Here is a 14,780-nt window from a genome sequence, read left to right as displayed (position 1 = left end):
TACTGGAAGAGGGATCAACTATTTTTAGTTTTTGTAAGATTTATGCCTTCATCTTAAAATCACCTGTATCGGCATGGACTCAGTTTATACTTTGTGTTGTAATTACTCATTTTAAAGATGATGAACATCGACTCATTTATGGCTAATCCATCATACACAGTAAGCTGGTAGGAGCCATGGCAAGACTCACCTCTTCAAGGCTCTTCCAAGTGGGATGGGAGTTGTAAACAGATGCATACCTGGGAAATGGATGCTAAACAGCAATACAAAGGAATGAAGCACTGACACGTCTGCTGGGATGAACCCTGAAAGCATTATGTCGTTGTCTTGCCTTGGAGAAGTCACCATCACAGGGCCCTGGGCTAATCCTCTGCACAACACTCAGGACCATCTGGTGCCAATGGGTACTTGGAGTTGGATGCAGGCTCCCGGAAAGCACAAACTTTTTTATCACTGATGAAAATAGGGCTTGGTGTGTATTTGTGGGTGACTGAATCTTTATGTACTTTATGTACTGATGTAGAACAACCTCCTAGATCTGCCAAGTGAGAAAAGAAAGATACAAGAGTGTACTCCCTTTTTTGCACAGAAGGTGTGGGGGGCGAGTACCCACCCACACGTGTTTATATATGGCTGTCTGGAAGGCTCTTCTGCTCAGGCTACACTGGGCTCAACAGTTTCCACTTCACTCCCACTCTTTAAGAATTGGTCCATTTTTGGAATCAACATCTCCACTTTCAAAACAAGGTCTCCAAGGCCTTGGTCTCTTTAGATGACTGAGGCAACTAATGCCACAATCAGTAGTGTTGAGAAGACCCAACCATAGCACCAGAACTTCACCTTTCCTTCAGCTCCTCAGGAAACCAGTTCACGGAACACAGGCTCATCCTGTCCCAGGGCAGGGGCTGGATCAACATCTCGTGTTCCTCTTTGACAGGTTATACACATTCTCTGAAGCAATCTATCTATCAATGGCTGCTGGTTTATCAATGTATCCGTGACCTCAAGACAGCCCCATACCCTGGTTAAATACAGACAGGAAGAAGGAATCAATTACCCCCAACCAGTGGCCCCTACATAAAGGAGAGACGACTGGAGTCAAAAACAGCTTACATCAAAGCAATTTATTAACAGAAAGCAATAATTTGAGGAGTCCTGTTCACAGACGGCGACCACGGCGACCCCCCTTCCTGCGGGTGCTGTCGGAGGGGATAGGGGTGACATCCTCTGTGGGGAGAAAGAGAAAACATCATTGTCTGGAGCTGGGTGGGAAGGGATGCAGGCCGCCCGAGGCCCGTGGTCAAACAGATCAGCAGTGGATCCTACTGCTTCACAAGGAAGTCCTCAGTATGTAGCAGATGGGTGTGGAGCTGCCTCCTCAAAACTTCTCACGTAGCTTGAACTCAACTTCCGTGAAGGGGAAACTGAGGCTCAGACAGAGCAGGCAACTTGAATAGGATGTCAGAGGCAGGTGGCAAATCCAGGTCTCTGATACCTAGCCCACTGACTCTAGTGGAAAAGTCCTCTTAAACTGAAGAATAGCTCCACTTTAATTAGGTAAAAGAAGATTGAAAATGTTTTGAAAAAAATCTCAAGAGAGATGGACCATCAGGTCGAGGCATCAGTACACGCTGCCACAGAAATAGCAGGGAAGGGCTAATATCTTCTTCCTAAGAGCTATAAATGGTCAGATCACAGACACAAGGGTATAAACGCTATGCAAGTATAGAGAACTGCTGTGATTCTCAACCATGGGAGCCACTGCCCCCTCCACATATTTTTGTCACAATGACTGGCCAGCTCTACCAATACGCAGTAGTCAGCCCCCCCAAATATTGAACACAACTCCCTTGAAAACACTAGAAAGGACAATTAATCTCCCATTAGTTCCACCAGCCACCATCAGGCACAGAAGTACAGAAGTACAGAACTGAGACGGTGCTGTTCCAACGCAGGACATTCAGGTCAAGGTGGCATGAGTGTTCAGGTAGAGAGTTTATGTCACTTGGTACCTCTTGCACACCCCATTAACAAATCTAACTGCCAAGAGTTAGCAGACCAGGGCCTATATCCACTGCACAGACTGCATGCTTTTTGGGGTCACACTTGAGAGAAAACTAAGCAACAGCCAAGGAGGGGTACTCACCAATCCGCCCAATCTTCATCCCTGAGCGGGCGAGGGCTCTGAGCGCTGACTGGGCCCCTGGTCCAGGAGTCTTGGTCCTAGAAAACAAATATCGAAATTAAGAAAAGCCTTTGGCCAAGTCATTATTTGTTGCATACCTCCCCCGCACCATGGGCCATAGTTTGTGCTCCCTTTTGTCACAAGTTGTGATTTTATGTCTTTTTGGTGATCTGTCCTTTCCCACCCTCCCAAGATCAATGGATCAACTTCCTATTTGGTCTCTTCCCAACATAGCGGCCATCTTTAACAAACCAACCAACCTCAAACCATTACTATTAAAAAGTTTTCATGCCCAGAGATTTGCCAAGCTCATTTCCATTCCAAGACCTTTTCCTTCCAGTTGTCCCTGGCTGTAATACTCTCCTCTGTCCTTCCTTCACTGGACCAATTCCTAATATCACATTAGGTCTTCATTTAAACTTTCTTATCAACCCAGCCCTGACACATTTCTGCTTCCCAACATTTACTGCAAAAAGGAACCATACGCTCCCCTGCTCTATTTTGTTTAAAGCCTGACTCTGCCAGCCTGAGAGCCATAGAGGATGGAAACAATACCTGTTTTCCTCCATCACTCTTTTCTAGTACTTAGAATATAGCACTTCACATGCTGTGTATGCTCAATTAACACAGTAAGTTGGGGCAGGGGTGCATGCAGAAACCAAATACAGGCACACCTCACTTAATTGTGCTTCACAAATCGTGCCTTTTTAAAAAAAGTCCCTGTTACATTTTCTTTAAAGCAATAAAGTATTTTAAAATTAAGGTATGCTGCAGTTTTTTAAAAAAGACAGGATGCTACTGCACACACAATAGGCTACAGTACACTGTAAACATAACTTTTATACACACTGAGAAAACATTTTTACTGCTCATTTTTACTGAGATATCGTTTTTATTGCAGTGGTGTCTGGAACCAAACCCACACAGTATCTCTGAGGTATGCCCATATTAATTACATAGGTACCTATGACGCCTTGCCCAAGCTCAGTGACCTCATTATCCCCCGAGCCTTACCTATTTCCTCCTGTGGCCCGGAGTTTGATGTGGAGGGCAGTGATCCCCAGCTCCTTGCATCTCTGGGCTACATCCTGGGCAGCCAACATGGCAGCATATGGAGAGGACTCATCTCGGTCAGCCTTCACCTTCATCCCACCAGTTACACGGCAGATGGTTTCCCTGGGAACAAAAGCACAGGATCCTCTCTTTCTTACCCATCAAGGATTCAGAGTGCATATCACATCCTAAAGATAAAGAGCAGTACTGCCCAGGAAGGGCAGAAGATGAAGGTCAATCTGAACAAGCATCCTGATCCCACAAGACTGCCCTAGGCTCACCTGTTCACAGATCCCAGATTAACACTGCATCAACATTTTACTCTTAGCTTTAATCTTATTACTCGAGTAATAGGAGTAATTCCCCCTCCTTTTACGTAAGAAGTCCCCAGGCTGTAAAGGCAAAAAGTGTACCTCCTTTTCTCTTAGAGCTCCAGCACCTAGATTACAGTACCTGTGCACTAATCAACCAAGCACATATCCTTATCTGAACATCTTTAATGAAAATATTTCCAGAGATCCCCTTAAAGTGCTACTCAGTTCCCCAGTCATTTCTAATCCCAGCCCTTGCTAACTGGGTCCTGTGCCTCCCCACGGGGGTAACTCACTTGCCAGAAAGATCGGTGACGTGCACAAAAGTGTCGTTGAAGGATGCAAAGATGTGGCACACACCAAATACATTTTCTCCTTCAGCCACCTGAGGGCCGAGGCTGATGACCTGTTCTTCCTTCTTTTCCTTCCCCTTGCGAGGTGCCATCTCTTAAGGAGAAAAAAACAAATTCCAACGTTAAGGACAAAACCCCAAATGTTTACAACTCTGGGAGTACTTCCTCCCTGAGAAAGGTGAGCAGGACACTGAAGAGCTCTGGCTCTCCCGCTCCAGGCCGCCAGCAGAAATCAGGGTTCCCAGGTGACTCCCAACCCACCCTGTCAAGACCAGAGTGCCCCTCATCTCTGGCTTCAGGGGCAGCAGGCGCGTGATAGGTGTTCAGCAAACAACGATGTGCAATCCCTACCCTCAATTTCTGGCTCTGAGACCTGCACAGAAATTGCAATGTGCCCGACTTAGCAGTCACTCGGACTTAGGAAGCACCTAAGGAAAGGCCGTTTCCTCTGCATTCCCTTCTTGAATCCTCACTACATCCCCACGGGATTCACGAGACGATTATTCCTACTTTCTATATTCGACAACTCCAGAGATCAGAGGCCCGGGATGAGACTGCCCAGGAAAAAACCGGTTAAAGGGGGGAACTCCATTAGACCAACTTATTACCCAATCGTTCCCAACCACGGTGTGCTGCCGGTTAAGGTAGTTGTGGTCGTGGCGCCGGGCCTACGCCTTCAAGGCTAGATCCGAACTCACCCACACTTAACAGGCTTTTCCTAAACCAAGACCGCCGCCTCCCAAGACAGGGCGCGAAACAGAGTCTGGGTCAGCCCGCCGTGCTCCTCTCGCCCGGCACTAGGTTTGTTTCCCGCAGAAAGACCTCAGCCCCAAGCCCTCGGCCCCGATGAGCCCCCGTGCCGCAGGATGCCAGCCGATTTTCCTTGTCCAGGAATCCTACCTGCGCGTCTTCCCCAGACTCCGCCACCGGAAAAAGAAGTTGGAAGAGGGCGGGGCGACGGGTCACGCTCTTGTCCCGGAAGTGCACGTCTGAGGTCACGGGGCGAGGACAGCTCCCGGAAGACGCCGGTTTTAGCGTTTCCAAGGAGATTAAAACGCCTGGAGAACACGGCTTACTGAAGGGAGCGCCTAAGGAGGTAAGGGCCTGGGTATCTTGACGAGCGGTCTGCTTCTAAGACTGAAAGAAGCAGCCAAACCCCGTGGGTGTGGAAGGCCTGAGTTCTAAGATGGCGGTGACCGCGGCTAGACGAACTTCCACCACCCGGACCCCGGAGCCTGCTTAGCCTGAGGGAGGCAGCACCCCTCGCGGTGCGGAGGTAAATGACAACAGTATTTGTCTGTCGTCTCTGACTCTGCAATCCCTTTGACTGTAGCCCTCCAGGTTTCTCTGTCCATTCAGTCCTCCAGGCACGGATACTGGAGTGAGTTGCCTGCCATTCTCTTCTCCAGGGGATCTTCCTGATGCAGGGTTCGAACCCCTGTCTCCTGCATTGCAGGCAGATTCTTTACAGTCTGAGCGACCAGGGAAGCCCTTTTAACTACTGAGTACTTGGCAAAATAAGAATAAATTATTCAATATTTGTTATTTTATACCAGCGTATATTCATATGTATTGCTTCATTTGATCCTCACCACATTAACAGATAGATACTATTAAATAGATAGTTTGATTTTTCTTTTAAAGAAAGAGATTTTTAAAAACATTTTATTGGAGTAGAGATTTGGGGGTTTGGGGGAGTATAGTTTATTTACAGTGTTGTGTTAGTTTCGGGTGTCCAGCAAAGTCATTCAGTTATACATATATTCATTCTTTTCCAAATTCTTTTCCTCATATTGGTTATCAGTATACTTAGTAGAGTTCCCTTTTCTATTCAGTAGGTCATTGTTTGTTTTTTACTTATATATAGTAGGGCCTGCGAGCTCTGTCAGTTCAGTGGTGTCCAACTCTTTTGCAGCCCCACTGCCTGTAGCTCACCAGGCTTCTCTGTCCATGCGATTTTCCCCTCAAGATTACTTGAGTGGGTTGCCATGCCCTCCTCCTATGTATTATTGTGTGTACCTTAATCGCAAACCTCACTATCCACCCCCCACCCCCAACCACGTTTTCCCTTTGGTGACCATAAGTTTGTTTTTTTTAAAAATAATCTTACTTATTTCTTACTTAATTTTTGGCCGCGCTGGGTCTTCCTTGTTTTATGAGGGCTTTCTCTAGTTTCCGAAAGTGGGTGCCACAGTTCCTTGCAGAGTGTGGGCTTCCCATTGCAGTGGTTGCTCTCCTTGAGGAGCACAGGCCCTAGAACTGGGGCTCAGTAGCTGTGGTGCACTGGCTTAGTTGCCTCTAGGAATGTGGAATCTCCCCGGATCAGGGATGGAACCTGCATCCCCTGCTTTAGCAGGTGGATTCCTATCCACTGCGCCACCAGGAAGTCCCCATAAGTTTGTTTTTGATATCTGTAAGTCTGTTGCTGTTTTGTAAATAAGTTCATTTGTATCATTTCTTTAAAAAAATTAGGAACTTTCCCCAGTGGTTCAGTGGTTAAGAATCTGCCTTTCAATGCAGGGGATTCAAGTTCCGTCCCTTGTGGGGGAACTAAGATTCCACATGCTGCAGGGAAATAAAGTCCGAATGCCGCAACTCCAGAGCTTCCCACGACTAGAGAGCCCGTGTGGCCCATGACCCAGTGAAGAGCCTGCATACTGCTCCTACGACCTGACACAGCCAAATAAATGTTTTTAAATAAAAGGACTCATAGCACCTTAAAAAAATTAGATTCCACATATGAATAATATCATATGATATTTGTCTTTGATTTACTTCAGTTCAGTTCAGTTCAGTCACTCAGTCATGTCCAACTCTTTGTGACCCCATGAACCGCAACACGCCAGGCCTCCCTGTCCATCACCAACTCCCGGAGTCCACCCAAACCCATGTCTATTGAGTTGGTGATGCCATCCAACCATCTCATCCTCTGTCGTCCTCTTCTCCTCCTGCCCTCAATCTTTCCCAGCATCAGGGCCTTTTCCAATGAGTCAGCTCTTTGCATCAGGTGGCCAAAGTATTGAAATTTCAGCTTCAGCATCACTCCTTCCAATGAACACCCAGGACTGATCTCCTTTAGGATGGACTGGTTGGATCTCCTTGCAGTCCAAGGGACTCTCAAGAGTCTTCTCCAACACCGCAGTTCAAAAGCATCAATTTTTTGGTGCTCAGCCTTCTTGATGATCCAACTCTCATATCCATACATGACCACTGGAAAAACCATAGCCTTGACTAGATGGACGTTTGTTGGCAAAGTAATGTCTCTGCCTTTGAATATACTAAGTTGGTCATAACTTTCCTTCCAGGGAGTAAGCGTCTTTTCATCTCATGGCTGTAGTCACCATCTGCAGTGATTTTGGAGCCCAGAAAATTAAAGTCAGCTACTGTTTCCACTGTTTCCCCATCTATTTCCCATGAAGTGATGGGACCAGATGCCATGATCTTAGTTTTCTGAATGTTGAGCTTTAAGCCAGCTCTTTCACTCTCCTCTTTCACTTTCATCAAGAGGCCCTTTAGTTCTTCTTCACTTTGTTCCATAAGGGTAATGTCATCTGCATATCTGAAATTATTGATATTTCTCCCAGAAATCTTGATTCCAGCCTGTGCTTCCTCCAGCCCAGCTTTTCTTGTGATATACTTTGCATATAAGTTAAATAAGCAGGGTGACAATATACAGCCTTGATGTACTCCTTTTCCTATTTGGAACCAGTCTGTTGTTCCATGTCCAGTTCTAACTGTTGCCTCCTGACCTGCATACAGGTTTCTCAAGAGACAGGTGAGGTGGTCTGTTATTCCCATCTCTTTCAAAATTTTCCACAGTTTATTGTGATCCACACAGTCAGAGGTTTTGGCATAGTCAATAAAGCAGAAATAGATGTTTTTCTGGAACTGTCTTGCTTTTTCCATGATCCAGTGGATGTTGGCAATTTGATCTCTGGTTCCTCTGCTTTTTCTAAAACCAGCTTGAACATCTGGAATTTCACGGTTCACTTAGTATGATGATTTTCAGGTCATCCACACAATGCATGCAGGTGGCATTATTTCATTCTTTTTCATGGTTGAGTAATACTCTATTGTGTGTATTTACCACTTTTTCTTAAGATTATCATTTTAAAATAATTTTTACGTATGTATTTGTGGCTGTGCTGGGTCTTTGTGGCGGTGCAGGCTTTTCTGTAGTTGTGTTGAGCGGGGGCTACTCTAGCTTCGGTGCTCGGGTTTCTCACCTTGGTGGCTTCTCTTGCTGTGGCGCGTAGGCTCTAGGGCGCATGAGCCTCAGTAGATGTGGCTCCTGGGCTCTGGAGCACAGGTGAAATAGTCGTGGAACATAGGCTTAGTTGCTTCGCGGCACATGGGCTCTTCCCAAGTCAGGGATCCAATCAGTGTCTCCTGCATTGGCAGGTGGATTCTTTACCACTGAGCCTCCAGGGAAGCCCTACCACTTCTTTATTCATTCCCCTGTCGATGGATATTTAAGAGGCTTCCGCATCTTGGCTGTTGTAAACAGTGCTGCAGTGAACATTGAACTGCATGCATCCTTTTGAATTCTAGCTTTCTCCAGATATATGCATAGGAGTGGAACTGCTGGGTCATATGATAGCTCTGGTTTTAGTTTTTTAATGAACCTCCATACTGTTCTCCATAGTGGCTATACCAATTTACATTACCACCAACAGTGTAGGACGGTTCCCTTTTCTCCACACCCTCTCCAGCATTTATTGTTTGCAGACTTTTTGATGATGGCCATTCTGACCAGTATGAAGTGATACATCATTATGGTTTTGATTTGCATTTCTCTGATAATTAGTGATGTTCAGCATCTTTTTATGTGCTTTTTGGCCTTCTGTATGCTTCTTTGGGGAAATGTCTATTTAGATCTTCTGCCCATTTTTTGATAGGGCTGTGTGTTTTTTGACATAATTCCTTGTTGGTTACTTCATTTGCAAGTGTTTTCTCCCATTGTGTCAGCTGTCTTTTCATTTTGTGAACGGTTTCTTTTGCTATGCAGAAGACTGAATTTAAGGAGGTGCCATTTTTTAATTTTTGTTTTTATTTTCATTATTGTAGGAGACAGATCCAAAAAGTATTGCTGTGATTTATGTCAGTGTTCTGCCTATGTTTTCCTCTAAGACCTTATAGTGTCCAGCCTTACATTTAAAGAAAGCAGTTTTAACTGAAATTACACAGTTGTGGGCAATCTGGAATTCTGACTTCAAAGTCTGTGTTTAGTAACTACTTCCATATATCCCTCTAATAACAGCATTGAAGGACCTTGAAGGATTGGAATGTATAGATGGAGACATGAAGAAAGGACAAAAAGTAGGTCATGTGTTGTGCTCTGTGTGTGTGTGTATGCAGAGGTGTGTGTATAGTAATATATCAATACATACATGTACATATAAAGCCTACATAGTGAAATATATATATATAATTTTTTAACAAAATGAGCAAGTATGTAACATAGCATGTAGCTCTTTGTGTACTCTAATTGATGCCATTGAACAACTTGGGCTTGATTTCAGGAAGAGCTTTTTAAAATTTTATTTATTTGTTTTTGGCTGCACTGGGTTTCCGTTGCTGCACATGGGCTTTCTCTAGTTGCAGTGAGCAGGGGCTGCTCTGTAGTTTTGGTGTGTGGGCTTTTCATTGTGGTGGCTTCTCTTCCTGAGGAGCACAGGCTCTAGGGTGCTCGGCCTTCAGTAGTTGTGGTATACCAGCTGAGTTACTCTGCTGCATGTGGAATCTTCCTGCACCAGGGATCAAATCCGTATCCCCTGTATTGGCAGTTGTACTCTCAGCCACTGAAGGAAAACCCAGGGAAGAACGTCTTTTTAAAAATGTAATGCCCTCTTTCCCCTTTATGAAAAGTAATTAATTAAAGAAAACCCATAGAATAGAAATATTCAGAGTGGAGAAAAAGAAGAAAAAAGAAACGAGTCTTACCCACCACTATTAATACCTTGGTGTGTGTTCTTTCCAAACACCCATCTCTGCACACAGGTTGGCCAAAACATTAGTTCAGGTTTTTCAGTAAGATGTTGTGGAAAAATCCAAACAAATGTTTTGGCCAATCCAAAGCATACAGAAGAGGCACATTTTTTTATTTTTTAATTGGGGTATAATTGATTTACAATGTTGTGTTAGCTTCAGGTGTACAGCAAACTGAATCTGTTATACAAATACAGGTATCCATTCTTTTTTAGATTCTTTTCCCATATAACCCGTTGCAGAGTATTGAGTAGACTCCACTGTGCCAGACAGTAGGTCCTTATTAGTTATCTATTTTATATATAGTAGTGTGTATGGAGGCACTTCTTTTTTAAAAGAAAATACATTTTCTCCCGATGGTATTAAAAAAGCATGCTCATTATAAACAGTCCTCATACTACAGAAAATAAATAGCAAAAAGTAAAAATCATCTCTAAGTTCTTTCTTCTCTAGATACCACTATTATCAGATTGGAGCATCATTCCAGAAATAATTTTGTTTACTTGTATCTATGCCTATAATATACAGTCTTATGTAAATGAAATTGTGTTCTGTATGCCACATGATGACTTTTTTTTCTCACTCAACATTGTGGACATCCTCCCAAAACAACTAATAGAGATCTGCAACATTTTTTTCACAGGTATTTAATATTTCATTTATTATTATGAATATTAAGTGCATTCACACAAATTTAAAAATTAAACATACCAGAGCTCTTCCCCTGGCATTGCCCTCTCCACTTTCTCCTAGGGCCTGGGGTCCTGAGCTGTCCTGAAAACCTCAGACTATGTCCCTGCCCTCTGGTTCTGGTTAGAACTCAGAAGAGACCGGAAGGGAGATGCAGAGGGCAGACTTATGTCCCTGGTCTCTGTCTGCAAGCCGTCTGGGTCCCGTGACTTGGGCTTCTGTGGGATGCCCCTTCTCTGTCTTCAGGTCTAGAAATACTCCCTCCATTCTCGGGAGGTGACATTAGCTGCTGTTAACATCCCAGGGGCCTGTAGTTTCCCTGCGTTCACACTGCTACAACTTTATACCTAATTTGAATATTAAACTCTTCTCCCTTTGCTTAAAAAAAACCCTACTCCTCTCCTGTCCTCAGAAAGCCAGTTCTCTTCTTTGCAAGAAACCAGGAATCGCTGTAGGTCTTCTCTGTAGCTCAGTTGGTAAAGAATCGGCCTGCAATGCAGGAGACCCTGGTTTGATTCCTGGGTCAGGAAGATCCCCTGGAGAAGGGATAGGTTTCCCACTCCAGTATTCTTGGGCTTCCCTCGTGGCTCAGCTGGTATAGAATCCACCTGCAATGAGAGAGACCTTGGGAAGATCTCCTGGAGAAGGAAAAGGCTATCCACTCCAGTATTCTGGCCTGGAGAATTCCATGGACTGTATAGTTAATGAGGCCGCAAAGAGTCGGATACGACTGAGCGACTTTCACTTTCAGGAATCCCTGTATCGCATTATTTTTGTTTTACTACTATGTGGTATTCCTCTCTGTAGCTGTCTCACTATTTATCTAACCAGTTCTGCATTGTAGGACATTTATTTCCAGAATTTTTAAATATAAACAGAAGTGTCACAAACACAGTTGTGATATTCTTTCGTTGGGGTAAATTGCCAGCAGTCAAAGGCAATATGTACTTTAAGTTTTAATATTTGTAGTTAAATTGCCCTCCAGAAAGTTATCAAATTTCACTTCTCTTAAACTGAGACTCTAAATCTACCTCCTTACTGTATTGTATTTCTTCTGTAATTAATAAAGTCAGACACGTCTTTATGGATTGTTTTGCACATTTGCATCTCTTTTGTGATTTGTCTGTTTATATTCCTGGAAAGAATATAAAGAATATATTTTGTTCTGTGGTATTGAGTTCCCCACTGGAGAAGTTATGTTAGCAGAGACTGGAGCATTATGGAGTAAGTTTCTGGTTTGGATAGAGTTGTCTTAAGGATGTCCCTGGTGGTCCAGTGGCTAAGAATTTGCCTTACAGTGCAGGGGACATGGGTTCGATCACTGGTCAGGCAACTAAGATCCCATATGCCGGGGATCAACTAAACCTGTACAGCACAGCTACTGAGCTTTTGTGCCACAACTAGAAAGCTTGTGCCCTGCGACGCAAGATCCTGCATGCTGCAACTAAGACACGATGCCACCAAATAGACGAATAAAAGAGTTGTACTGAACACACAGATCTCTAAACCTCAGTGAGGGAAGGCTTGATGGAGGGAGCACAGCTTCATCTTGTGGCTGGAGGCAGCCCACAGTCACCTTGGGACAAATCTTTCCATAGGAAAGTGCTAGAAGTCTTCAAAGTCACTGCTTTCAGAGTCCACTGTCATTTTTTCTTTCTTTTTTTTTTTTGAAGTCGCTCAGTCGTGTCCAACTCTTTGCAACCCTGTGGACTGTATAGCCCACGAGGCTCCTCAGTCCATGGGATTCTCCAGGAAAGAATACTGGAGTGGGTTGCCATTTCCTTCTCCAGGGGATCTTCCCAACCCAGGGATCGAACCCAGGTCTCCCGCATTGCAGGCAGACGCTTTAACCTCTGAGCCACGAGGGAAGCCCTCCACTGTCATTTTCTAAACAATATGTTTATTATTTCAACAGAGAGTTATTGGTTGTGGGTCCTTGGGCAAAAACTGGAACCTCTCTGGGCTTCAGCTTTGTCATTTGTGGAGTGGGATAGTAACAGTATTTTTTTAAAAAGAAATGTATACTGAGACTTATATTTTTATAGGGGGCTTAGTGCCAGGCTCTGAGACAAAGCAACAATGGCTCCAGGGTAAGACTTGAGAGCAGTGCAGGAATTACCTCAATGAAGGCAGGAAGAATGGCCTGAGCATGGACCCCAGTGTATGAAAAGGTCCCGGGGTGGGAAGGCATTTGGAGAGTTGAAGGAATTAAAAACATCTGGGCTGTTGTGTGTGAGGGCAGAGGGACGGGAGGTCAGGCTGGAGGAATGGCCGGAGCCACCGTCTGCGGGCTCTCACCTCCCTTCTGCTGTGTCTGTTTTCCCCATCCCAGGCCACCCCACGTGCCATCAATACTGTGAGCACAGGGGCTATGTCTGCCAGCACCTCCCCTGATGATTCATGCATTCAATGAATGCTTATTGATCACCTAGTATGTATCTGGTCCTGCTCTAGATAATGATCCATTCTATCTTGGAGTTCACCTTCTGACAGGAAAGGCAGACATACTATTTAAGGTAATTTTCTGTTGTGTTAGAAGATAACCAGCACTATGAAAAAAGAAGTCGTAGTGAGGTGTCTGAGGAAAGGGGGCAGGACAGGTAGGAAAGGGGATGGGGCATTTGCAGAATTAAATAGAGAGGCACTGACTTCCCAGGTGGTCCAGTGGCTAAATACTCCACGCTCCCAACGCAGGGGGCCTGGGTTCAATCCCTGGTCAGGGAACTAGATCCCACATGCTGTGACTAAGACCTGGCACAGCTGAATAAATAAATTAATTTTAAAAATATTTTTTTAAAAATGAGAGGGCAGAGTAGCCTCATTGAGAGATTTGAGCAGAGGCATGAAGGAGGACAGGGGGCAAGCCTTCCCTTTATCATCAGTAAACTAAGGGAAGACCATTACTGGTAGAGGGAACAGTGTGTACAAAGGCCCAGAAGTAGAAGCATCAGTGACATACTGAAGGACGGGCAAGGCCAGCGTGGCTGGACTTGGAGTGAGTGAGTTGGGGACGTGGAGATGTAACAATGCAATGATGAGAAAAGAAATAGTGGAGGGACATCCCAGGTGGTCCAGCAGGTAAGAATCCGCCTGCCGATGCAGGGGACATTGGTCCCCTGGTCCGGGAGGATTCCACATGCCATGGGGTGACAGAGCCCATGCGCCACAACTAGTAAGTCCACACGCTGCAACCACGGAAGCTGTCGCGCCTGGAACCCATGCTCTTGCAACAAGAGAAGTCACTCAGTGAGCAGCCCCCACACCTCAAAGAAGAGTGACCCCCCACTCACCACAACTGGAGAAAGCCCATGCACAGCTACGAAGACCCAGCACAGCCAAAAAAAAATTTTTTTAGAAAAAAGAGAATGTGTGGCCAGGGCAGATTGTATAGGCCTTTAGGTCATTGTAAGGATTTTGGCTTTTGCTCTGAGTAAAAGCATTGGAGCGTTTTGGGCAGAGAAGTGACGGAGTGTGACTCAGGTTTAATAGGATCAGCACGGATATTCTGTGGAGGCTAGTCTCCCAGTGGGGGTGGTGTGAGGGGCTACTGTGGGAGCAGGGGTCGCGGTGAAGAGGTGAAAGATGATTGGTCGGTGAGACCAAGGTAGCATTAGTTGAGGTAGAAGGAAGTGCTCAAAATTTGGTTATATTTTGAAAGGAGATCCAACAGGATTCCCTGGTAGATGAAACCCGGGCTGTGAGAGAAAGGGCTGGCAAAGCTGCCTCCAGCATTTAAGGCTGGAGGAACTGGAAGGACAATCGCCATCGGCTGGGGTAGGGAGGCTGCATGCACACAAGCTCCATGGCTCAGTTGTGTCCGACTCTCTGTGACCCCGTAGAGTGTAACCTGCCAGACTCCTCCGTCCATGGGATTTTCCAGGCAAGAATACTGGAGCAGGTTGCTGTTTCCTTCTCTAGCGGATCCTCCTGACCCAGGGATGAAATCCACATCTCTTGCGTCTCCTGCATTGGCAGGTGGATTCTTTACCACTGTGCCACCTGGGAAGTCCTGGGGAGGCTGAGGGGGGAGTAAGTTCTGGGAGGAAGATTAGGTGTTCAGTCTTAGGCGTGAGTTTGAGATGTTTGTTACATATCTTAAGTGGAGATGTCAAGAAAGTTTTGGGGGTAGATGAGTCTGGAATTGAGGCAGGGCTTTCGGCTGGAGGTGTACATTTGGGAGTCTTCTGCATCCTGATGAAA

General features: G+C 45.3%; 1 protein-coding gene and 1 long non-coding RNA gene across 3 annotated transcripts in view; one reads left to right on the top strand and one right to left on the bottom strand.

Annotated features, from left to right (window-relative positions):
* Nucleotides 1–1,104: 1,104 nt before the first annotated feature.
* RPS14 (ribosomal protein S14) lies at nucleotides 1,105–5,114 on the bottom strand. Of its 2 annotated transcripts, none has more exons than XM_040239614.1 (5): nucleotides 4,803–5,114; nucleotides 3,846–3,996; nucleotides 3,200–3,361; nucleotides 2,147–2,223; nucleotides 1,105–1,227 (listed from the first exon to the last, which is right to left on the bottom strand). In XM_040239614.1, exons 2-5 carry the CDS (start codon nucleotides 3,992–3,994, stop codon nucleotides 1,160–1,162), a joined length of 456 nt encoding a protein of 151 aa, XP_040095548.1. In that variant the 5' UTR covers nucleotides 3,995–3,996; nucleotides 4,803–5,114; the 3' UTR covers nucleotides 1,105–1,159. The 2 variants fall into 2 exon arrangements, with proteins under 2 accessions (XP_040095548.1, XP_040095549.1); XM_040239615.1 differs by having other exon boundaries at nucleotides 1,112–1,448; nucleotides 4,803–5,104.
* Nucleotides 4,888–14,780, top strand: part of LOC120863420 — a 30,935-nt gene continuing 21,042 nt past the window's right edge. Inside the window, exons 1-2 of the long non-coding RNA XR_005720986.1 lie at nucleotides 4,888–4,998; nucleotides 9,163–9,221. This is a non-coding gene — a long non-coding RNA (uncharacterized LOC120863420). The remainder of the gene's footprint in view (nucleotides 4,999–9,162; nucleotides 9,222–14,780) is intronic.

This window comes from Oryx dammah, unplaced genomic scaffold (genome assembly GCF_014754425.2).
Source record: "Oryx dammah isolate SB20612 unplaced genomic scaffold, SCBI_Odam_1.1 HiC_scaffold_5, whole genome shotgun sequence".
NCBI lineage: Eukaryota > Metazoa > Chordata > Mammalia > Artiodactyla > Bovidae > Oryx > Oryx dammah.
The sequence above is the reverse complement of the archived record's forward strand: the minus strand, read 5'-3'. Positions and strand labels throughout refer to the sequence as shown.